General features: G+C 42.3%; 1 protein-coding gene across 6 annotated transcripts in view; it reads right to left on the bottom strand.

The window, feature by feature from the left end:
- The window catches only part of LOC118370515 (zinc finger protein 239-like), a 57,857-nt gene that overhangs the window by 27,819 nt on the left and 5,402 nt on the right, over positions 1 to 24,636 (bottom strand). Inside the window, exons 2-6 of one of the 6 annotated variants that reach the window (XM_052505256.1) lie at positions 21,602 to 21,853; positions 20,709 to 20,792; positions 10,103 to 10,330; positions 4,449 to 4,697; positions 2,223 to 2,286 (exon numbers count right to left, since the gene is read on the bottom strand). In XM_052505256.1, coding sequence (XP_052361216.1) covers positions 2,223 to 2,286; positions 4,449 to 4,697; positions 10,103 to 10,330; positions 20,709 to 20,792; positions 21,602 to 21,853 — 877 coding nt within the window. Of the gene's footprint in view, positions 1 to 2,222; positions 2,287 to 4,448; positions 4,698 to 10,102; positions 10,331 to 17,081; positions 20,793 to 21,601; positions 21,854 to 21,995; positions 22,039 to 24,636 lie in introns of those variants that run through there. The other 5 variants (XM_052505253.1, XM_052505254.1, XM_052505252.1 and 2 more) reach the window with 5 other exon arrangements.

Here is a 24,636-nt window from a genome sequence, read left to right as displayed (position 1 = left end):
GATCAGCGTCTTACATGTTCGGTAGCCCTTGTTGAGCCCGTTTAATACGTTTTCACCCAATATGGTATAGTATGGATTTGAGTCCATGAGCAGACCCTAACACGCAATGACAAGGCACTCTAACCTGTACGGGGGATTGGTGTATATCCCCGGATAAACTTCTCTGCGTCCAAAACCGGGGAGAGCCAAAAAATTCTCACCGGAAGGTTTTGGATAAAAGCGGGGTAATTTTATAAACTTAGTCTTGTAGGGAAGAGCAAGGCTGGGTCTTGAAGATGGAGTTTGTAGAGTTTGGTCATGACATCTCTGTAGTCGGCGCGATGCTTTGCCACATCGGGCGCATAATCCTCATAGACACGGAATGGATGCCCTTTATGTGACAGGTTGCCCCTCATTCGAGCTTCACGCAGGATAAGATCCTTGGTCTTGAAACTGTGACAGATGATTACTGGGCGAGGACGTTGGCCTGGTCCAGGCACTGGGACAAGGGAGCGATGTGCGCGGTCCAGTTGGGGATCCGAATCCAAAACATCCGATCCCATTGCATCCTTCAATAGCTTGGCGAAGAAGTCGGTAGAGCGAGAGCCCGCCTCTACTCCCTCTGCCAGACCAACAACGCGAAGGTTATTACGTCTGGATCGGCCCTCCAGGTCCACCACTTTCACAGAAAGCCTCTGCACAGTATCCTGCAATGACGTGCATAGCTTCTCTAACTCGTCGATCCTACCAACGTTGAATTCAGAAGCTTTCTCAAGGTCCACAATACTCTGGCTATGCGAAGCGACCGTTCGAATGATGCTCTCGATTTTGGTGTCCAGTTCAGCAATAGTGACCTTACGATCCTCAGCTATAGCAACACGTAGCTCCCCCAAAGCCCGGGTAAGTTCTATAAGTGTCACGTTGTTGCATGTGCCTCCCGCCATGTCTGTCTTGTTGTTTAGTGGGGAGGAGGCCTCCGTTGTGGATTTATTGTCCTTTGGTTGCTTATTACTCTGCATTTTCATATAAAAAGTTACAATCTTGTATTAGAAAGAAACGTTTGTTGTACAAAGTGCCATAAAGTAGGTTAAATTAGATTATTTCGCAAAAAAGTTGCAGGAGCCTCTCACGCACAGCCGTTCACTCCAACATGCTAGCTCCCCCCCCCCCCCATTGGTGTCTTTTTAAATGGCCCATTTGAGAAAAACGCTCCAGTCAGAGCAGGAGTAAGGCTTCACTCAAGTATTTAACTAGGGAAGGGGGATACCTAATCAGTTGTACAACTGAACGCATTCAACTGAAATGTGTCTCCATAATTTAACACAACCCCTCTGAATTAGATGTGTGGGGAGTGCCATAATTGACATCCACGTCTTTGGCGCCCGGTGAACAGTGGGTTAACTGCCTTGTACTGGGGCAGACTGACAGATTGTTACCTTGACAGCTCGGAGATTCGATCCAGCAACTTTTCAGTTAATGGCCCAATGTGCTAACCACTAGGCTACCTATGTACATGTATGTATATGTTCATGAGTTTTCAGGTAGTCCAGTCGAGAAAACCCTTTCCACAGTCAGAGCAGGAATAAGGCCTCTCTCCTGTGTGTGTTCTCTGATGACCTTTTAGCTGAGATGCTGTTGTGAAGCATTTTACACAGTCAGAGCAGGAGTAAGGCTTCTCTCCTGTATGTATACGCTCATGTGTTTTTAAGGTGCCCAGTTGAGAGAAAGTCGCCCCACAGTCAGAGCAAGAATACGGCTTCTCTCCTGTGTGTGTTCTATGATGAACTTTTAGCTGAGATGCTGTTGTGAAGCGTTTTACACAGTCAGAGCAGGAGTAAGGCTTCTCTCCTGTATGTATACGTTCATGTGTTTTTAAGTGGCCCAGTTGAGAGAAACTCTTTCCACAGTCAGAGCAGGAGTAAAGCTTCACTCCTGTATGGACACATTCATGTGTTTTTAAGTAGCCCAGTTGAGAAAAACTCTTTCCACAGTCAGAGCCTTTGTGAAAACGTTCATGTTGTTTTAAGGTGCCCAGTTGAGAGAAACTCGCCCCACAGTCAGAGCAGGAGTAAGGCTTCTCTCCTGTGTGCACTCTCTGATGACCTGTCAAAGCCTTTGATGTTGTGAAATTCTTCCCACAGTCAGTACAGGAATACAGATTCTCAACTGTGTGAATTTTTAGGTGTATTTTTAGCTTTGAAAGAATTGGGAAAATCTCTTTACAATGTGGGCAGTGGTGAGACCTCTTAGGTCTGTGATCTTCCTGCTGTTGCTCTCTGGATGAAGAGAATGTCTCAACATGGTCTCCTGTGTGAACAACATCAGAAGAACCAGTCAGTTGGTGTGATATACAGTGGGGAGAACAAGTATTTGATAACCTGCAAAATCTGCAGTGTTTCCTACTTACAAAGCATGTAGAATTCTGTCATTTTTATCATAGGAATCTGAAACAAAAATCCATTAAATCACATGATTTTTAAGTAATTGATTTGCATTAATATTTGATCACCTACCAACCAGTAAGAATTCCGGCTTTCACAGACCTGTTAGTTTTTCTTTAAGAAGCCCTCCTGTTCTCCACTCATTACCTGTATTAACTGCACCTGTTTGAACTCGTTACCTGTATAAAAGACACCTGTCCACACACTCAATCAAACAGGCTCCAACCTCTCCACAATGGCCAATACCAGAGAGCTGTGTAAGGACATCAGGGATGAAATTGTAGACCTGCACAAGGCTAGGATGGGCTACAAGACAATAGGCAAGCAGGTTGGTGAGAAGGCAACAACTGTTGGCGCAAATATTAGAAAATGGAAGATGTTCAAGATGATGGTCAATCACCCTCGGTCTGGGGCTAAATGCAAGATCTCACCTTGTGGGGCATCAATGATCATTAAGGAAGGTGAGGGATCAGCCCAGAATTACACGGCATGACCTGTTCAATGACCTGAAGAGAGCTGGGACCACAGTCTCAAAAAAAAAACATTAGTAACACACTACTCCTTCATGGATTAAAATCCTGCAGCGCACGCAAGGTCCCCCTGCTCAAGCTAACGCATGTCCAGGCCCGTCTGAAGTTTGCCAATGACCATCTGGATGATCCAGAGGAGGAATGGGAGAAGGTCATGTGGTCTGATGAGACAAAAATAGAGCTTTTTGGTCTAAACTCCACTCGCCGTGTTTGGAGGAAGAGGAAGGATGAGTACAACCCCAAGAACACCATCCCAACTGTGCAGCATGGAGGTGGAAACATAATTCTTCGGGGATGCTTTTCTGCAAAGGGGACAGGACGACCACCGTATTGAGGGGAGGATGGATGGGGCCATGTATCGCGAGATCTTGGCCAACAACCTCCTTCCCTCAGTAAGAGCATTGAAGATGGGTCGTGGCTGGGTCTTCCAGCATGACAACGACCCAAAACACACAGCCAGGGCAACTAAGGAGTGGCTCCGTAAGAAGCATCTCAAGGTCCTAGAGTGGCCTAGCCAGTCTCCAGACATGAACCCGATGGAACATCTTTGGAGGGAGCTGAAAGTCCGTATTGCCCAGCGACAGCCCCGAAACCTGAAGGATCTGGAGAAGGTCTGAATGGAGGACTGGGCCAAAATCCCTGCTGCAGTGTGTGCAAACCTGATCAAGAACTACAGGAAACGTATGATCTCTGTAATTGCAAACAAAAGTTTCTGTACCAAATATTAAGTTCTGCTTTTCTGGTGTATCAAATACTTATGTCATGCAATAAAATGCAAATGATTTACTTAAAAAAATAAAAAATAATCATACAATGTGATTTTCTGGATTGTTGTTTTAGATTCAGTCTCTCACAGTTGAAGTGTACCTATGATAAAAATTACAGACCTCTACATGCTTTGTAAGTAGGAAAACCTGCAAAATCGGCAGTGTGTCAAATACTTGTTCTCCCCACTGTACATGTCAATCAAATGTATTTTATGAAGCCCTATTACATCCAAAGTTGTCAAACAGCTTTACAGAAACCCAGCCTAAAATCCTAAAGAGCAAGTAATGCAGATGTTGAAGCAGTGGGCCCAAAACAACTCCCTAGAAAGCAGAAACCTAGGAAGAAACGTAGAGAGGAACCAGGCTCAGAGGGGTGGCCAGTCTTCTTCTTGCTGTGCCAGGTGAAATATGTATTTATATCAGTAGGTTGTACAATCAAAGGGGGAATAAAACTATTCTACAAGTGGGTAAAAGTTTAAAGCTAAAAAAGTGGTAATGGTTGTGAAAATTATGAGCCACTTCACTACTTCACTTCTTTAGTCGACACCGATATCCCAGTGAATTAAACAAATGCTGAAAATACTGGTGTCAAACCATGAAAGTGTCAGTAGCATGAAATAATATTTACCTTCTCATTGAAACAGTTCATCATGAAACAGTTCTACTGCAACTTTTCATACACAGTGGGAAGTTGGAATGAACAAACTTAGTTAGATAGAACCTGCTCTTACCATGAGAAACACATGTCCCAATCTTCTTCTCCTCCTCTTCTTCATCTTTAATGTTGACATTCAGCTCCAGTGTTTGACTGCAGTCTTCCAGCTTCACTGATGCCATCTCTGGATCCTGCAGTGCAAACTGGGCTCCACTGTAACAATCAGGACCCAGTGACTGTGGGTTTGGACTCAGTGTGGAAGTAGAAAGGCAGGCTGGGTTTGTCCTCACTATTGATGTTACCGGCCTCAGACTTAATTCTAGTCCTGTAGTAACAATGAACAACAGACAAAAAGTTATTTTCTAAGACAGTTCTGGCACTTTCTTTATTCTCTTAAAACATATTATATTAGTTATTGTTAATTGATCTAATTCAGTGCTTGACTTGGACTGAAATAGATACCGGTACTGTTTATATTTAGGTGCAGCAGCTCCACAATACTGTTGAGCTAATATTCTATAAGAGGAACATGAGCTCAAACAGTAGACATTTGAGGTGAACTGTCCAAGTCAAGCACTGATCCCATTTCAATAGATCTGGTAGCTAAGCATTGACAACAAAACATGGATTCCTTCACATTAGACAAAGTATACACTCTTAAATCAGGCTACACAACTTAAGTGTACATAATCTATAGTAGATTTCCTCAATTCACATAAATGCATAAATTACCATTTAGTACAAGGTTGCAGTATGTATTGGGCAGAACGATGTACTATTTTCCTGAATAACCGTGTCTTCACTGTATTATTGTATCAAAAACCAATAGTAAAAATAAAAATACCAAACGTGATATTACCTGAATGGATTTGTTACCTAGCATGGTATTACATGTTCTTTTGATATTAGACAGTATAAACATGTTATTACATACCAGTAGTAAAAAATAGAGACACAAATATTGTCTTCTTAACATCACAGTTCTGCCCATAACTTTATTCTGAAGGTTGCGTGCCTGCCCAGAACTTTCCACTCACCAACTATGGTAGTGAGTACCTCAACTATGGTAGTGAGTACACCAACTATGGTAGTGAGTACACCAACTATGGTAGTGAGTACACCAACTATGGTAGTGAGTATACCAACTATGGTAATGAGTATACCAACTATGGTAGTATACCAACTATGGTAATGAGTATACCAACTATGGTAATGAGTATACCAACTATGGTAATGAGTATGCCAACTATGGTAATGTATACCAACTATGGTAATGAGTATACCAACTATGGTAATGAGTATACCAACTATGGTAATGAGTATACCAACTATGGTAATGAGTATACCAACTATGGTAATGAGTATACCAACTATGGTAATGAGTATACCAACTATGGTAATGAGTATACCAACTATGGTAATGAGTATACCAACTATGGTAGTGAGAGGAAGCCCACTGGCCGGCAGTGGGAGAAGATGGCACGAGAAGGACTTTGGCCGACATTCAGCAAATGTTCTGGTCAATGAAACATCCGATACAGTTTTCTGTTCCCAGAACTAAAATCTGTTATAAACAAGAGTGGACTAAGTTTTGTAGACTTTACCCTGAGCAAAAAAAAAATCTTCGGTGCAATCGTCCGTGCATTCAGAGATCCTTGAGATGGCCTTTCCCATTATATGAGTGGCATTTTTGTATTTATTAGGGATCCCCATTAGCTGCTGCCAAGGCAGCCCCTACTCAGCTACTATTGTCCCCAGCACAAGGTGCGTCTGTGTAATGATGATCATGCCATTTAATCAGCTTCTTGATATGCCACACCTGTCAGGTGGAAGGATTATCTTGGCAAAGGAGAAAATCTCGCTAAAAAGGGATGTACACAAATTTGTGTACAAGATTTGAGCGCAATAATGTTCCATTTCTGCAGTGCAATTGACAACCGTGGCTATAAATGATAAAAAGCGGCTATAAATGATAAAAAGCCCACCTTAATGAAGCATTTTACCACGTGCCTCAGCTCATCCACACCCCACTAGCTTCGGGTAGCTGTATACCAATCGAGTACCACAGTATAAATCCTAATTCGCAAAACACATAGCAGTCAAATAGGAAAATGGTTCCAATAATTTCTCTCATAGGGGATTTTAGAAACACTTAAACAAGGGCTGTGTTTCATGTAGGCCTACCCTGGTGTTTTGATAACCATGTAAATCTCTCTAGGACAAAATGATCAATATATTTGCCTGTACTTACCCCTACAAAAATTACATGTAATTAGCTGCTAATGTGGCTATAATAAACAACTACAAAATTCTGATGGTCTAGACAAGACTGCCAAATCAAGACAAAAGGTAAGGATCTCTGGATTAAATAATGTTAACCAAATTTAGTAATGAATAAATAGGCTAAATGTATTGAAATTGACAATTCTCTGAACTGTCTTGTGCAAGTTTTAAATTGACACAATACCTGTTAGCAAAGGTGTCAGCTAGAGATGATGTGCAGGAGCTTGCAGGGATTTGTAGTTTAGCATGACGTCTACTTTGACACTAATCACCGTTTTCAAATCTGAGAAGAAATACAGTCTAATATATTGATAAGTCACCTTGTCCAAGAGAAATGTACACAGTTATCAAAACGTCACGCCAGGGTAAGCCTACACGAAACACAGCCCTTATGTTAAGTGCTTCTAAAAGTAACTTAAATGAACTATTTGAACCATATGATACAAACAAAAATGGAAATATCACACTTACATAAGAATTCAGACCCTTTACTCCGTACTTTGGATTTATTATTTAATATTGGAAATGTGAGGACTTTTGTTGTTAGTGTTTGGTTATGTTTTTGTCTATTTTCGGGTTGGGGGGTGTGTGTGTGTGTGGGGGGGATTGTGATTGTTGATTGCTCTATTTGGAACTAATGAATGTGTAAAATATATATATATAAATAAGAACGATGGAGGCCACTGTGTTCTTGGGGACCTTCAACGCTGCATAAATGTATTGGTTCCCTTCCCCAGATCTGTGCCTCGACACAACCCTTTTCATGGAGCTCTACAGGCAATTCCTTCAACCTCATGGCTTGGATTTTGCTCTGACACACGGGATCTTATATAGACAGGTGTGTGCCTTTCCAAATCATGTTCAATCAATTTCATTTATAACCGGTGGACTCCAACAAAGTTGTAGAAGCGTCTCTAGGATGATCAATGGAAACAGGATGCACCTGAGCTCAACGTCAAGTCTCATAGCAAAGGGTCTGAATTCTTACACTACTGGTCAAACGTTTTAGAACACCTACTCATTCAAGGGTTTTTCTTTATTTTTACTATTTTCTACATTGTAGAACAATAGTGAATACATCACAACTATGAAATTACACATTTGGAATCATGTAGTAAATTTAAAAAAAATCAAGTCAAGGTATATTTTATATTTGAGATTCTTCAAATAGTCACCCTTTGCCTTGATGACAGCTTTTCATTCTCTCAACCAGCTTCATGAGGAATGCTTTTCCAACTGTCTTGAAGGAGTTCCCACATATGCTGAGCACTTGTGGGCTGCTTATCCTTCATTCATAGAACTTTTAAAACACTGGCAGTTTGTCTACTTCACTTCTTTAAATCTACTACCACCTGGCTACCCCTACCCCAGTCAACAGCCCTGCACCACCCACAGCAACTTGATCAAGCCTCCCCCATTTCTCCTTCCCCCAAATCCAGATAGCTGATGTTCTAAAAGAGCTGCAAAATCTGGACACCTACAAATCAGCTGGGCTTGACAATCTGGACCCTCTCTTTCTAAAATGATCCACCGCAATTGTTGCAACCCCTATTACTAGCCTGTTCAACCTCTTTCGTATCGTCTGAGATCTCCAAAGATTGGAAAGCTGCCAAGGTCATCCCCCTCTTCAAAGGGGGAGTCACTCTAGATCCAACGGTTACAGACCTACATCTATCCTGCCCTGCCTTTCTCGGTCTTTGAAAGGCAAGTTAAAAAACAGATCACCGACTATTTCAAATCCCACCGTACCTTCTCCGCTATGCGATCTGATTTACGAGCTGGTCATGGGTGCACCTCAGCCACGCTCAAGGTCCTAAACGATATCATAACAGCCATCGATAAGAGACAATACTGTGCAGCCGTATTCATCGACCTGGCCAAGGCTTTCGACTGTCAATCACCACATTCTTATCGGCAGACTCAACAGCCTTGGTTTCTCAAATGACTGCCTCGCCTGGTTCACCAACTACTTCTCTGATAGAATTCAGTATGTCAAATCGGAGGGCCTGTTGTCCGGACCTCTGGCAGTTTCTATGGGGGTGCCACATGGTTCAATACTCAGGCCGACTCTCTTCTCTGTATACATCAATGATGTCGCTCTTGCTGCTGGTGATTCTCTGATCCACCTCTACGCAAACGACACCATTCTGTATACTTCTGGCCCTTCTTTGGACACTTAACTAACCTCCAGACAAGCTTCAATGCCATACAACTCTCCTTCTGTGGCCTCCCAACTGCTCTTAAATGCAAGTAAAACTAAATGCATGCTCTTCAGCCGATCACTGCCCTCACCTGCCCAGCATCACTACTCTGGATGGTTCTGACTTAGTGGACCATTGTAATGTGGGCCATTACAAATACCTAGGTGTCTGGTTAGACTATAAACCGTCCTTCCAGACTCACATTAAGCATCTCCAATCTAAAACTAAATCTAGAATCAGCTTCCTATTTCGCAACAAAGCCTCCTTCACTCATGCTGCCAAACATACCCTCATAACACTGACTATCCTACCGATTTTTGACTTCCGCAATGTAATTGACAAAATAGCCTCCAGCACTCTATCACAGTGCCATCCATTTTGTCACCAAAGCCCCATATACTACCCACCACTGCGACCTGTATGCTCTCGTTGGCTGGCCCTAGCTTCATATTTGTCGCCAAACCCACTTGCTCCAGGTCGTCTATAAGTCTTTGCTAGGTAAAGCCCAACTTATCTCAGCTCACGGGTCACCATAGCAGCACGAGCTCCAGCAGGTATATTTCACTGGTCACCCTCAAAGCCAATTCCTCCTTCGGCAACAGAGAACTGGAAGGAAAGGCGACCAATGACTGGAACGAATTGCAAAAATCAATGAAGCTGGAGACTCATATTTCCCTCACTAACTTTAAGCACCAGCTGTCAGAGCAGCTCACAGATCACTGCACCTGTACATAGCCCATCTGTAAAAAGCCCATCCAACTACCACATCCCCAGACTGTTATTTATTTTTTGCTCCATTTCACACCACTCCAGTGTTGAATTGCTAAATTGTAATTACTTCGCCACTATGGCCTATTTGTTAACTTACCTCATTTGCACACACTGCATACAGATTTTTCTATTGTGTTATTGACTGTACGTTTGTTTATTCCATGTGCAACTCTGTGTTGTTGTTTGTGTCGCACTGCTTTGTTTTATCTTGGCCAGATCGCAGTTGTAAATGAGAACATGTTTTCAACTGGCCGACCTGGTTAAATAAAAGGTTACCTTGAAGAAATGTAATACTCTGATCACTCCAGATGTCCCTGTGAATAAAACAAATGCTGACAATACTGGTGTCAAACCATGCAGGTCTCAGTAGCATGAAATAACATCTACCTTCTCATTGAAACAGTTCATCATGAAACAGGTCTACTGCAACTTTTAATGCACAGTGGGAAGTTGGAATGAACAACAAACTTCTTACCATGAGAAACCTCTTCTTCATCTTTAATGTTGACATTCAGCTCCAGTGTTTGACTGCAGTCTTCCAGCTTCACTGATGCCATCTCTGGATCCTGCAGCGCAAACTGGGTTCCACTGTCACAATCAGGACCCAGTGACTGTAGGTTTGTACTCAGTGTGGAAGGAGAGAGGCAGGCTGGGTTTGTCCTCACTGTTGACATTAACGGACTCAGACTTAATCTGAGTCGGTCTGTAGTAATAAAGACAAACACAAGAGTTATTTTCTTGACAGTTCTGGCACTTTATTCCCTAAAATATATATTATATTTCTTCTTGTTCAATTATCTAATTCAGTGCTTGACTTGGACTGAAATAGGTGCCCATGCTCATTTTGGGTGCCGGTAATGTTTATATTTAGGAGCAGGAGCTACACATGACTTTTGAGCTAATATTCTATAAGAGGAACATGATCTCAAGCAGTAGAAATGTAAGTATTCTGCTCCGGTGAGCTCCTGTCCAAATTAAGCACGGATCTCATTTCAGGTAGCTAAACATTGACAACAAATACAGGACTAACATTAGGACTAAGATCGAATCGTACTACACCGGGGCTGTAGTGGAGCAGGTTGAAGTTCCGTGGAGTCCACATCACCAACAAACTAACATTTTTTTTTTTCAATTTAATTTTACCTTTATTTAACTAGGCAAGTCAGTTAAGAAAAATTCTTATTTTCAATGACGGCCTAGGAACAGTGGGTTAACTGCCTGTTCAGGGGCAGAACGACAGATTTGTACCTTGTCAGCTCGGGGATTTGAACTTGTAACGCTTTAACCACTAGGCTACCCTGCCGCCCAAGCACGCCATTGTGAAGAGGGCATGACAAATCCTATTCCCCCTCAGGAGACTGAAAAGATTTGGCATTGGTTCTCAGATTCTCAAAAGGTTCTAGAGCTGCACCATCGAGAGCATCCTGATTGGTTGCATCACTGCTTGGTATGGCAACTGCTTGGCCTCTGACTGCAAGGCACTACAGAGGGTAGTATGTACAGCCCAGTACATCACCGGGGCCAAGCTTCCTGCCATCCAGGACCTCAAAACCAGGCGGTGTTGGAGGAAGGCCCTAAAATTGTCCAAGACTCCAGCCACCCTAAGTCATAGACTGTTCTCTCTGCTACCGGACAGCAAGCGGTACCAGAGCACCAAGTTTAGGACCAAGAGGCTTCTAAACAGCTTCTACCCCCAAGCCACAAGACTCCTGAACAGCTAATCAAATGGCTACCGAGACTATTTGCATTTGCGCCCACCCACGCTGCTGCTACTCTCTTATCTATGCATAGCCACTTTAATAACTCTACCTACATGTACATAATTACCTCGACACCGGTGCCCCCACACATTGACTGTACCCCTGTATATTGCTCTGCTATTGTTATTTAATGCTGCTCTTTAATTATTCTTCTCTTACTTTTTCTAAGGTATTTTCTTAAAAATGCATTGTTGGTTAAGGGCTTGTAAGTAAGCATTTCACTTTAAGGTCTACACCTGTTGTATTCAGCATTTCACTTTAAGGTCTACACCTGTTGTATTCAGCATTTCACTTTAAGGTCTACACCTGTTGTATTCAGCATTTCACTTTACTACACCTGTTGTATTCAGCATTTCACTTTAAGGTCTACACCTGTTGTATTCAGCATTTCACTTTAAGGTCTACACCTGTTGTATTCGGCTCATGTGGCAAATAAAATGTGATTTGAAAACATTAATTCATTCACATTAGACACACAACGTAAGAGCACTTTATAGTAGATTTCATAAATTCACATAAAATGACTCCAAAACCATGTAGTACATTACAAGGTCACGGTTTGTTTTAGGCAGCACAGTTACTATTTTCCTGAACAACCGCGTCTTCATTGTATTATTTCAATCAAAAAAAATTGTATTACCGGTTCACACTACAGTAACAGACCGAGAGGGGGCCGCCATTTTACCAGCTTGTTAATTTTACACAAAACCAATAACATGCAACAACAAAAAAATCTCAAATAAATGGATTCTTTATGAAATTACCTTGAGAAAAATGTACATCAACTCAGACAAACCCAACGTCTCTAGCTATGTGACTTGTAAAATAGTTAACCACATTCTTCACTCGGTTTGACAAAAATTACACATCAAACGTGACAATACCTTAATGTATTTGTTACCTAGCATGGAATGACATGTTCTTTCGATATTGTAAAGTTTAAACGCGCTATTACATACCTGTAGTAGTAAATTGAAACGGACACATACAAAGGTTATCTTCTTGACTGCATCGTTCTGGGGCTTTCGTTATTCTGAAGAATGGTGCCCGCGTGCCGGGAACTTCCTGTTCCCCACTACCACAGTGCAACCTTCCGTGCATTCCGGGATCCTTGGGATGGCCCTATCCCATGCCACAAGAAGGCGGTAGATGCTACTACTAATGCCGCCGCCACCTCCTCAGTGGTGTAAACTAAAGAACTTAAGTAAAAAAAAGTCTTTAAGAGATGACAAAAGCAGTTTTCTTTGAAAAATAAATGAATATTTATTTATAGGACATGCTTAGAGCAAATGCACCTCTAACTAAATGTAACTCCAAAGGAACTGTAATTTAAGGAATAGTTCAATCAAATTACAAATGTCCACCTTGGTTTCTTCACCCTGTATACAATCCCAATAATGTGCACTTCAACAGTGAAGTTCTGAAGATGGAGGACTTTCAGTACAGCAGTGTTCCCCAATCCTGGTCCCAAAGGGTGTACATGTATGTTTTTGCCCTCACACTCACATACCTTATTCAGTTCAAAGGCTTGAGTTGATTAGTTGAATCCAGTGTGTGAGTATAGTCCCTCAGTATAGTCCCAGTAGTACAGTATAGAAGGGGCAGGCGGAGCGGTCTTCTGGTCACGCACCGATCCCAAACATACTACTCGCTAATATCCAGTCTCTTGACAACAAGGTAGACAACATCCGAGCAAGGGTTGCCTTCCAGAGAGACATCAGAGATTGTAACATTCTTTGTTTCACGGAAACATGGCTCACTCGGGATACGTCATCAGAGTCGGTACGGCCACCTGGCTTCTTCACGCATCGCGCCGACAGAAACAAACATCTCTCTGGTAAGAACAAGGGCGGGGTGTATGCCTTATGATTAACGAGACGGGGTGCGATTTTAACAAAGTAGAGGAATTCAAGTCCTTTTGTTCACCTGACCTAGAATTCCTTACAATCAAATGTCGACCGTATTATCTACCAAGAGAATTCTCTTCGATCATAATCACAGTCGTGTATATTCCCCCACAAGCAGACACATTGACGGCCCTAAAATAACTTAATTTGACTCTATGTAAACTGTAAACCACATATCCTGAGGCTGAATTTATTGTAGCTGGGGATTTTAACCAGGCTAATCTGAAAACAAGGCTCCCTAAATTCTATCAGTATATCGAATGCGCGACCCAGGCTGGCAAAACCCTGGATCATTGTTATTCTAACTTCCACGACCCATATAAAGTCCTCCCCCGCCACCCTTTCGGCAAATTTGACCACGACTCCATTTTGTTGCTCCCAGTCTACAGACAGCAACTAAAACAGGAAGCGCCTGTGCTCAGGTCTGTTCAACGCTGGTCCGACCAATCGGATTCCACACTTCAAGATTGCGTCGATCACTGTGTCGATCACGTGGACTGGGATATGTTCCACATATCGTCGGAAAATAACATTGATGAATACGCTGATTCGGTGAGTGAGTTTATTAGCAAGTGCATCGGTGATGTTGTACCCACAGCGTCTATTAAAACATTCCCCAACCAGAAACCGTGGATGATGGCAGCATTCGCGCAAAACTGAAAGTGTGAACCACTGCTTTTAAATCAGGGCAAGGTGACCGGAAACATTACCGAATACAAACAGTGTAGCTATTCCCTCCGCAAGGCAATCAGCTCAGTTGGTAGAGCATGGCGCTTGTAACGCCAGGGTAGTGGGTTCGATCCCCAGGACCACCCATACGTAGAATGTATGCACACATGACTGTAAGTCGCTTTGGATAAAAGCGTCTGCTAAATGGCATATATTATTATTTATTATTACTAAGTGTCAATACAGAGACAAAGTAGTCGCAATTCAACGGCTCAGACATGAGAGGTATGTGGCAGAGTCTACAGTCAATCACGGACTACAAAAGGAAAACCAGCCCCGTCGCGGACCACAACGTCTTGCTCCCAGACAAACTAAACAACTTCTTTGCTCGCTTTGAGGACAATACAGTGCCACTGACACGGCCCGCTACCAAAACCTGCGGGCTCTCCTTCACTGCAGCCAACATGAGTAAAACATTTAAACATGTTAACCCTCACAAGGCTGCTGGCCCAGATGGCATCCCCAGCCGCATCCTCAGAGCATGCGCAGACCAGCTAGCTGGTGTGTTTACGGACATATTCAATCAATCCTTATCCCAGTCTGCTGTTCCCACATGCTTCAAGAGGGCCACCATTGTTTCTGTTCCAAGAAAAAATGACTATCGCCCCATTGCACTCACTTCTGTCATCATGAAGTGCTTTGAGAGACTAGTCAAGGACCATTTCACCTCCACCATACCTGACACCCTAGACCCACTCCAATTTGCATACAGCCCCAATAGGTCCACAGACGATGCAATCGCAATCACACTGCCCTAACCACGCTGGACAAGAGGAATACCTATGTAAGAATGCTGCTCATCAACTACAGCGCAGAATTTAACACCATAGTACACTCCAAACTCGTCATTAAGCTCGAGACCCTGGGTCTCAACCCCACCCTGTGCAACTGGGTCCTGGACTTCCTGACAGGCCGCCCCCAGGTGATGAGGGTAGGTAACAACATCTCCACCCCTGCTGATCTTCAACACTGGGGCCCCACAAGGGTGCGTTCTCAACCCTTTCCTGTACTCCCTGCTCACCCATGACTGCGTGGCCATGCACGCCTCCAACTCAATCATCAAGTTTGCAGACGACACAACAGTGGAAGGCTTGATTACCAACAACAACGAGACTACAGGGAGGAGGTGAAGGCCCTCAGAGTGTGGTGTCAGGAAAATAACCTCACACTCAATGTCAACAAAACAAAGGAGATGATCGTGGACTTCAGGAAACAGCAGAGGGAGCAGCCCCCTATTCACGTCGACCGGACAGTAGTGGAGAAGGTGGAAAGTTTTAAGTTCCTTGGCGTACTCATCACGGACAAACTGAAATGGTCCACCCACACAGACAGTGTGGTGTTTGAGGCACAGCAGCGCCTCTTCAACCTCAGGAGGCTGAAGAAATTTGGCTTGTAACCAAAAACATTCACAAACTTTTACAGATGCACAATCGAGAGCATCCTGTCGGGCTGTATCACCGCCTGGTACGGCAACTGCTCAGCCCACAACCATAAGGCTCTCCAGAGAGTAGTGAGGTCTGCACAACGCATCACCGGGGGCAAACTACCTGCCCTCCAGGACACCTACGCCACCTGATGTCACAGTAAGGCCAAAAAGATCATCAAGGACAACAACCACCCGAGCCACTGCCTGTTCACCCTGCTGTCATCCAGAAGGCGAAGTACAGGTGCATCAAAGCGGGGACCGAGAGACTGAAAAACAGCTTCTATCTCAAGGCCATCAGACTGTTAAACAGCCATCACTAACATTGAGTGGCTGACTTACAAACAGAGACCTGGAGGTGAAAGAAGCGCACTCCTGTTGAGTTGAGGTGCTGGCTAGCGGAGTAGAACACCTGTTGAGTTGAGGTGCTGGCTAGCGGAGTAGAACACCTGTTGAGTTGAGTGCTGAGGTGCACCTGTTGAGTTGAGGTGCTGGCTAGCGGAGTAGAACACCTGTTGAGTTGAGGATGAGTTGAGGTGCTGGCTGCGGAGTAGAACACCTGTTGAGTTGAGGTGCTGGCTAGCGGAGTAGAACACCTGATGAGTTGAGAACACCTGTTGAGTTGAGGTGCTGGCTAGCTGATGAGTTGAGGTGCTGGAGTGAGAACACCTGATGAGTTGAGGTGCTGTCTAGCGGAGTAGAACACCTGATGAGTTGAGGTGCTGTCTAGCTAGAACACCTGATGAGTTGAGGTGCTGGCTATGAGTGAGTTGAGGTGCTGTCTAGCGGAGTAGAACACCTGATGAGTTGAGTTGAGGAACACCTGCTGTCTAGCGGAGTAGAACACTTGAAAAGGAAAGGAGAGAGACCCTTTAGAAGCTCAGACGCAATAATTTAATAACCTAATATCCAACGTTTCGACAGACAAGCGGTCTTCATCAGGGTATAATGAGAAACACTGTGGGTCACTAGTTTATATAGTGTTAAAGGACACACAGGTGTCTGTAATCATGGCCGGGTGTGCCCTGATATCATTGGTTAATTCTCAGATGAAAATAACATATCAAAAACATGAATGAGAGCATACGATCATAGATACAATGTTCTTACATAGGCCAACAAACATTTACAATGAATAGCAACATCACAACAATGGCTTCAGATCAAAGTCTACGCTGAGACCGAAGAGAGCAAGGGTCTTTAAATGAAAGATCCAGGTAGCCTCTCGTTTTAATAAATTGTCGAGGTCACCTCTTCTCATAGGGAGGGTGGGTTGACATGTTCGATGCCGATATAACGTAGGGACGAAATCGAGTGGTTCGCTTCCAAAAAGTGGGCCGCAACTGGGTAAGTGGATTTCCTGCACTTAATGGTGCTACGATGTTCCGAGATTCACACTTTTTATTCACACTTTGTTTTACCCACATCATTTTTACCACAAGGAAAAGTTAAGGGACACAAGCAAAAACTCTTACAAAAATGTAGCAGCCTGTACATCTAATCATTAGTGATCTGACATGCTGTATTGCATGGAAACTGTAGGCTACTAACAACAGCAGCTGCAAAGTCTAGCTGACTATGACCCTGGCCAGAGGGACACGGTCAACAAAGTGGTAATGTTGTGTATATACAGTATTTCACATCAAACAGTTTATTTAATTTAATTATACACAAGAGAGGAGGTTGCCCAGCAGAAATTCACGTACAAACATTTTTCATTACATTTGTGTCATTTAGCAGATCTCTGGATAAGAGCGACTTACAGGACAAATAAGAGTTAATTGCCTTGCTTAAGGGCACAATGACATTTTTCACCTAGTCGGCTCGGGATTCAAACCAGCAACCTTTCAGTTACTGGCTGTTAGGAATTTTACGTATAATGACTAAATGATGTTTACATTTAAAAGTAATGATAGGACTGTAACGAACTGAATTCTACCCTGACTGATGAAGAATGTTTGTACATAGGCAAAGAGGAAGTGTTAACAGACAACTTGTGACCACTGTGAAACTAACAACATGAAAGATGTCTGGTCCCCACCCAGGGAGGGGAGAAACCGTTGGGCTTGCAGTAGACTGTGTAACATGTTGTAGCATATGATAAGCCTTGTATGCATAGGAGAAGACTTGTAAAACAGCATTGTCATCGTCTGAGAGGAGGAGGGACATTTATGACGAAATGAGAGGTATATAAACCAATGTACATAAAATGATGGGCAGAGCTCTTGTAAATAAACTTTGCTGACTATTGTAGACTGGCCTCTGTCCGTTTCATTTCAATAAGAACCTTACAAATTATTGGTAACAGACAGAGTATTTGAATTGAAGTTCAGTTTATGAACATTGAGAACAAAATTCTCTTAACACTGACCCAACACTCTTAACCACTAGGCTACCTGCCGCCAGATCAATTAACTTCAATACAGTTATTCAAATACATTCATCATCAATGACTAAAATAATGAATCTAGTATTAAAAGACAATTTAATAAATACAAGTAGTCGATTCATAGCCTGTTTATCATTAAACAAAAAGTTATATAGTAATATAAAATAATCCACCAAAACTAAATGCTGAAAACTGATCATCATCAGCTCGTTCAATCTCCTCCCAGAGATGAACAATTGGATTGAGATCTGATGACTCGTCAGGCCACTGCAGTAAACTGAATTCACTGTCATGTTCTTGGAACCATTCCTGGACAAGCCTTGTGGCGTAATCCTGCTGAAGAAATCTATTTGCAGATGGATACACTGCTGCAGTGAAGGGAGGCACCTGATTGGCAATAATGTTTAGATATCTTGTGGCATTCAAACATTGCTCAACTTTGATCAAGAGGCCCAATGTGTGGCCTGAAAACACACCCCAACCATCACACCACCAGCCTGCAATGCTGACACACGGCATGGATGCATGCAGTGGTGTAAAGTACTTAAGTAAAAATGATTTAAATAACTACTTTAGTAGTTTTTGGTGGCACCTGTACTTTACTATTTATATTGTTGGCAACTTTTATTTCACTACATTCCTAAAGAAAATGTACTTTTTACTACACACATTTTCCCTGACACCCAAAAGTACTTGTTACATTTTTTATGATTAGCAGGACAGAAAATGGTCCAATTCACACACTTATCAAGATAACATCCCTGGTCCTCCCCACTACCTCTAATCTGGAAGACTCACTAAACACAAATGCTTTGTTAGTAAATTATGTCTGAGTGTTGGAGTGAGTCCCTGACTATCCATAATATAAAAAACAATACAATTGTACCATCTGGTTTTCTTAATTTCAGGAATTTGAAATGATTCATAAATTTACTTTTGATACTTAAGTATATTTACAACCAAATACTTTTACTCAAGTAGTATTTTAATGGGTGAGTCATTTTACTTGAGTCATTTTCTATTAAGGTTTCATAACTTTCACTCAGTCTGACAGTTAGGTACTTTTTCCACCACTGGATGTATGTCCTCGTGGTTTCCTCCCCCAGTCCTCCCATCAGCATGAAACAGCAGGAACAGGGATTCATCAGACCAGGCAATGTTTTTAAAATTCTCCAGTGTTTTCATTTCTTAGCCCACTGCAACTGCAGTATCTTGTTTTTTGCTGAAAGCTAAATGGGGATCCATAATAAATACACAAAAACTACCTTATTAACGATCATAGCGATCATCATTCCCCTGGTCAGTTTATGTCATGAAAAGAGCAGGTGTCGTTAATGTTTGGTACACTCAGAGTATGTTGTGTCTACTAGCTCATTCCCACAGAAAACTGCAGAGGGAAGCAGTACCACCCAGTCAACCATCAGACTCCATTGTGAGACGTCTCACAGAAAATATTCAACCGTAAATAAATCTCAATATCTTTACAGTAGAAACTAACAAAACTCACCAAAACTGACAAGGTGCACACTGATCAGTAAAGTAAAGAGAGGCTAACATTCTATAACGCTCCCTTTCCTCTGCACAGTTCTCTCAAAGTGAGAAACTATAGGATTACAAAAGTGTTCTACGCTTTTTCATTTGATCCAATTCATCCTTGCCAATTATTTAATGACATGAGAATGAAGTCCAATCTCAGCTGGATTGAGAGAACTGATGAGGCTTCTCTCCTTTATGTACACATTGGTGTCTTTTTAAATGGCCCAATCTGTAGAATCTCTTCTCACAGTCAGTGCAGTGATAAGGCTTCTCTCCTGTGTGTATACGTTCATGTCGCTTTAAGTTGCACAGTAAGGAGAAACTCGCTGCACAGTCAGAGCAGGAGTAAGGCTTCTCCCCTGTGTGTATACTTTCATGTCGCTTTAAGTTGCACAGTAAAGAGAAACTCGCTGCACAGTCAGAGCAGATGAAAGGCTTCTCTCCTGTGTGTGTTCTCTGATGAAATTTTAACCTAGTTGATGTTGGGAAGCATTTTACACAGTCAGAGCAGGAGTACGGCTTCTCTCCTGTGTGTGTTCTTTGATGAACCTTTAGCTCAGTTGATGTTGTGAAGCATTTTACACAGTCAGAACAGGAGAAAGGCTTCTCTCCTGTATGTTTTTGTTCGTGTGTTTTTAAGTGGCCCGGTCGAGAGAAACTCTTTCCACAGTCAGAGCAGGAGTATGGCTTCTCTCCCGTATGTATGTATTGGTGAATTTTTAAGTGGGCCAGTAGAGAGAAACTCTTTCCACAGTCGGAGCAGGAGTAAGGCTTCTCTCCTGTATGTTTTTGTTCATGTGTTTTTAAGTGGCCCAGTCGAGAGAAACTCTTTCCACAGTCAGAGCAGGAGTAAGGCTTCTCTCCTGTGTGTATACATTCATGTCGTTTTAATTTGCACAGTAGAGAGAAACTCGCCGCACAGTTAGAGCAGGAGTAAATCTTCTCTTTGTGTATACGTTCATGTCTTTTTAAGTTGCACATATGAGAGAAACTCGCCGAACAGGCAGAGCAGAAGTAAGGCTTCTCTCCTGTGTGTGTTCTCTTATGAACTTTTAGCTTAGCTGATGTTGTGAAGCATTTTATACAATCAGAGCAGGAATAGGGCTTCTCTCCTGTGTGTGTTCTCTGATGAACTTTTAGCCAAGTTGATGTTGTGAAGCATTTTACACAGTCAGAGCAGGAGTAAGTCTTCTCTCTTGTGTGCACTCTTTGATGAACTGTCAGAGCCTTGGATGTTGTAAAATTCTTCCCACCGTCAGTATAGGAATACCGATTCTCTCCAGTGTGTATTTTTAGATGTATTTTTAGCTTTGATAGAAATGGGAAAATCTTCTCACAATGTGGGCAGTGGTGAGACCTCTTCACTCTGTGATCTTCCTGCTGTTGCTCTCTGGATGTAGAGAATGTCTCAACATGGTCTCCTGTATGAACAACATCAGAATAACCAGTCAGTTGATGTGATATACATGTCAATCACATGTATTTTATGTAGCCCTTATTACATCAGAAGTTGTCACAAAGTGCTTTACAGAAACCCAGCCTCAATCCCCAAAGAGCAAGCAATGCAGATGTAGAAGCAAAGTGGCTACGAAAAAACTCCCCAGCAAGATGGAACCAAGGAAGAAACGTAGAGAGGAACCAGGACCAAAGGGGTGGCCAGTCCTCTTCTGGCTGTACCGGGTGACATATGTATTCATACCAGTAGGCTGTACAATACAGGGGAATAAAACGATTCTAAAAGGGGGTAAAAGTCGTGAAAATTATGAGCCACATCATCCTCCCCTCATCCTCACAAGGGTTAGTAACCAGGCTGTATCACATCCGACCGTGATTAAGAGTCCCATAGGGTGGCGATAAATTGGACCAGCATCGTCCGGGTTTGGCCCGGGAGGTAGGCCGTCAATGTAAATAATTTGTTCTTAATTGACTTGCCTAGTTAAATAAAGGTTAAGTCATTTACATTTAAAAAGACTAATTTCATGGAACTGTAAAACACTGGCAGTTTGTCTACTTCACTTCTTTAGTCTCCTCTCTGATCACTCCAGATATCCCAGTGAATAAAACAAATGCTGACAATACTGGTGTCAAACCATGCAAGTCTCAGTAGCATAAAATAACATCTACCTTCTCAATGAAACAGTTCAATATGATACAGTTCTACTGCAACTTTTCATACACAGTGAAAAGTTGGAATGAACAACAAACTTAGTTAGATAGAACCTGCTCTTACCATGAGAAACAGATGTCCCAATCTTCTCCTCCTCTTCTTCTTCTTCATCTTTAATGATGACATTCAGCTCCAGTGCTTGACTGCAGTCTTCCAGCTTCACTGATGCCATCTCTGGATCCTGCAGTGCAAACTGGGCTCCACTGTCACAATCAGGACCCAGTGACTGTAGGTTTGGACTCAGTGTGGAAGGAGAGAGGCAGGCTGGGTTTGTCGTCACTGTTGATGTTACCGGCCTCAGACTTAATTCTCGTCCTGTAGTAACAATGACAAACAGAAACAAAGTTATTGTGTTGACATTTCTGGCACGTTCTTTATTCTCTATTAAAATATATTATATTTTTCTTTTTCAATTATCTCGACTGGGCAACTTAAAAACACACGAACAAAAACATACAGGAGAGAAGCCTTACTCCTGCTCGGACTGTGGAAAGAGTTTCTCTCTTCTGGCCCACTTATCTAATTCAGTGCTTAACTTGGACTGAAATAGGTGCCAGTACTGTTTATATTTAGATGCAGGAGCTCCACAATACTGTTGAGGTAATATTCTATAAGAGGAACATGAGCTCAAGCAGTAGAACATTGAGGTTCTGGTCCTCAGCTCCAGTGACCTCTTGTCCATTTCATTTCAATAGATCAGTTAAGTAAGCATTGACAACAAAACATGAATTATTTCAAAATTAGACAAAGTACACGCTACACAAAGTAACTAAACTTAACCTATAGTAGATTTCTTGGATTTACATGAATAAATGACTCAAAAACCATTTAGTACAAGGTTGCAGTATGTTTTAGGCAGCACTATGTACTATTTTATGAATAACCTTTTCTTCGTTGTATTATTTCAATTCAAAACCAATAGTATTTCCGTTCACACCATATTAACATTTATAGACAAAGAAACTGAATGTGTCTGAATATGACTACATAAAATTGTCTCTCTTTGACGCAGACAGAGTGGGCGCGGTGGTTTTCCCAGCTTGTGAATTTTACACAAAACCAATAACACGCAAAGCGAACCTAAAAATCTAAAATAGATTATGAAATTACCTTGAGAAAATGATGTACATACTCTCAGACAATCCCAAAGTCTCTTGCTATGTAGCTTGTAAAATAGTTGTCATGTTCTTCACTTGGTTTGACACAAAAATAACACATGAAACCTTTACCAAATGTGATAATACCTTGTTACCTAGCATGGTATGACATGTTTTGATATTAGGAAGTTTAAACCTGCTACTACATACCTGTAGTAATACACAAGGGTTATCTACTTAACATGACAGTTCTGGAGATAAATATTTATTATGAAGAATGGTGGGTACCTGCCCCGAACTTCCTGTTCCCCCACGACCACAGTGCAGCCAGACAGAACAATGAGACAGATATTTCACCAGATGTATAAATGTGAAGGATCTGCTTAGCGTTTCCACTCACTACCAAATATGGTAGTGAGAGGAAGCTCACTGACAGGCAGTGGGAGAAGATGGAACGAGATGGATATTGTCCGACATTCTGCAAATGTTCTAATCAATGAAACATCTGATCTTAATACAGTTCTGTTCAAAATCTGTTATGACCAGAGTGGACTAAGTTTTGTAGACTTTTCCCTTTGCAAAAGTTTTTTTTTTTTTTTTTTTTAAATGTCTTTGTTGAGAAGGAATGTAAAGGCGGGTTGAGTTATAGCACATTCACGCTTCAGAGGCTGCATTGACTAACAGAAATATAAAGAAATACGCACCAATAGGATCTCGGTAGCTCGTGCTTGGCACTGCCCAGTATGACTCATCTGTTCCCCATCAGAAACGACTAGTTGTAGTCCATCTTGGTTTAGTTATAAAAAAATATTTGTTGCAACCGTCCGTGCATTCAGGGATCCTTGGGATGGCCCTACCCCATTATATGAGAAGGGTGGTGCTTCATTTGAACCAGATGCTCCGGTACCTCTCATCAGGTAGCCTACCTCTTCTGGCATGAACAATTATTTCTACTGTTTGCAATGTAAAAATCCTAATTACATTTTGGATTCCTCTGCAATTATCGTGCCCCTAAAAAACATAAAGTGAAAACGTGATGTTCTAAGAATGTATTAATGTTGGGCCGAACCAGGTTTATGGTTTGTGCAACATTGTAGCCTATTTAGACCAAGGCGTGGCCATTGCTGTGGTGAGAGAGAAGCACATCTGTATCTCTCACAGAACTAAAATGAGATTCACATTCTATGATCTCTCTCCCTCTCTGTGCTGTTATAGACGTGAGACGGAAACTCATCTCTCCAGCATTGCACTTCTTCATTTATTTCCTGATAGAATAGCAGCTGTGGGAAGTGTGTTGAGATGTTGCAGGACTCTGCAGTCTGCCCATAGGGCGGCGCACAATTGTCCCAGCATTGTCCGGGTTCGGTACGGTTAGGCCATAATTGTAAATAAGTTCTTAACTGACTTGTTAAATAAAGATTAAATAAAATAAATATAATATGCAATGGTTTATTGTAAAGGTATTTATTTAAATGTATTCTGGTACCTCAGAGACCCCCAGGTCACCCCCCGGAACATCACGAACATGCTCAAAGGTGACATGTCTGGTGAATATGCAGGCCATGGAATTGGGACATTTTCAATTGTGTACAGAGTCTTGCGATGTGGGGCTGCGCATTGTCATGATGAAACATGAGGTGATGGCGGCGAATGAATGGCAGGACAATGGGCCTCAGGATCTTATCATGTATCTCTGTGCATTCAAATTGCCATTGATAAAATGCAGTTGTGTTTGTTGTCTGTAGCTTATGCCTGCCCATACCATAACCCCACCATGGGGCACTCTGTTCACAATGTTGACATCAGGGATCCCCGTTAGCTGCTGCCAAGGTACCTACTCAGCTTCTCTTTTCCCCAGCACAAGGTGCACCTGTGTAATGATGATCATGCTATTTAATCAGCTTCTTGATGTCTCACTTGTCAGGTGGATGGATTATCTTAGCAAAGGAGAGGCTCACTAACAGGGATGTAAACACATTTGTGCACAACATTTGTGAGAAA

This window comes from Oncorhynchus keta, unplaced genomic scaffold (genome assembly GCF_023373465.1).
Source record: "Oncorhynchus keta strain PuntledgeMale-10-30-2019 unplaced genomic scaffold, Oket_V2 Un_contig_229_pilon_pilon, whole genome shotgun sequence".
NCBI classification, from domain to species: Eukaryota; Metazoa; Chordata; class Actinopteri; order Salmoniformes; family Salmonidae; genus Oncorhynchus; species Oncorhynchus keta.
The sequence above is the reverse complement of the archived record's forward strand: the minus strand, read 5'-3'. Positions and strand labels throughout refer to the sequence as shown.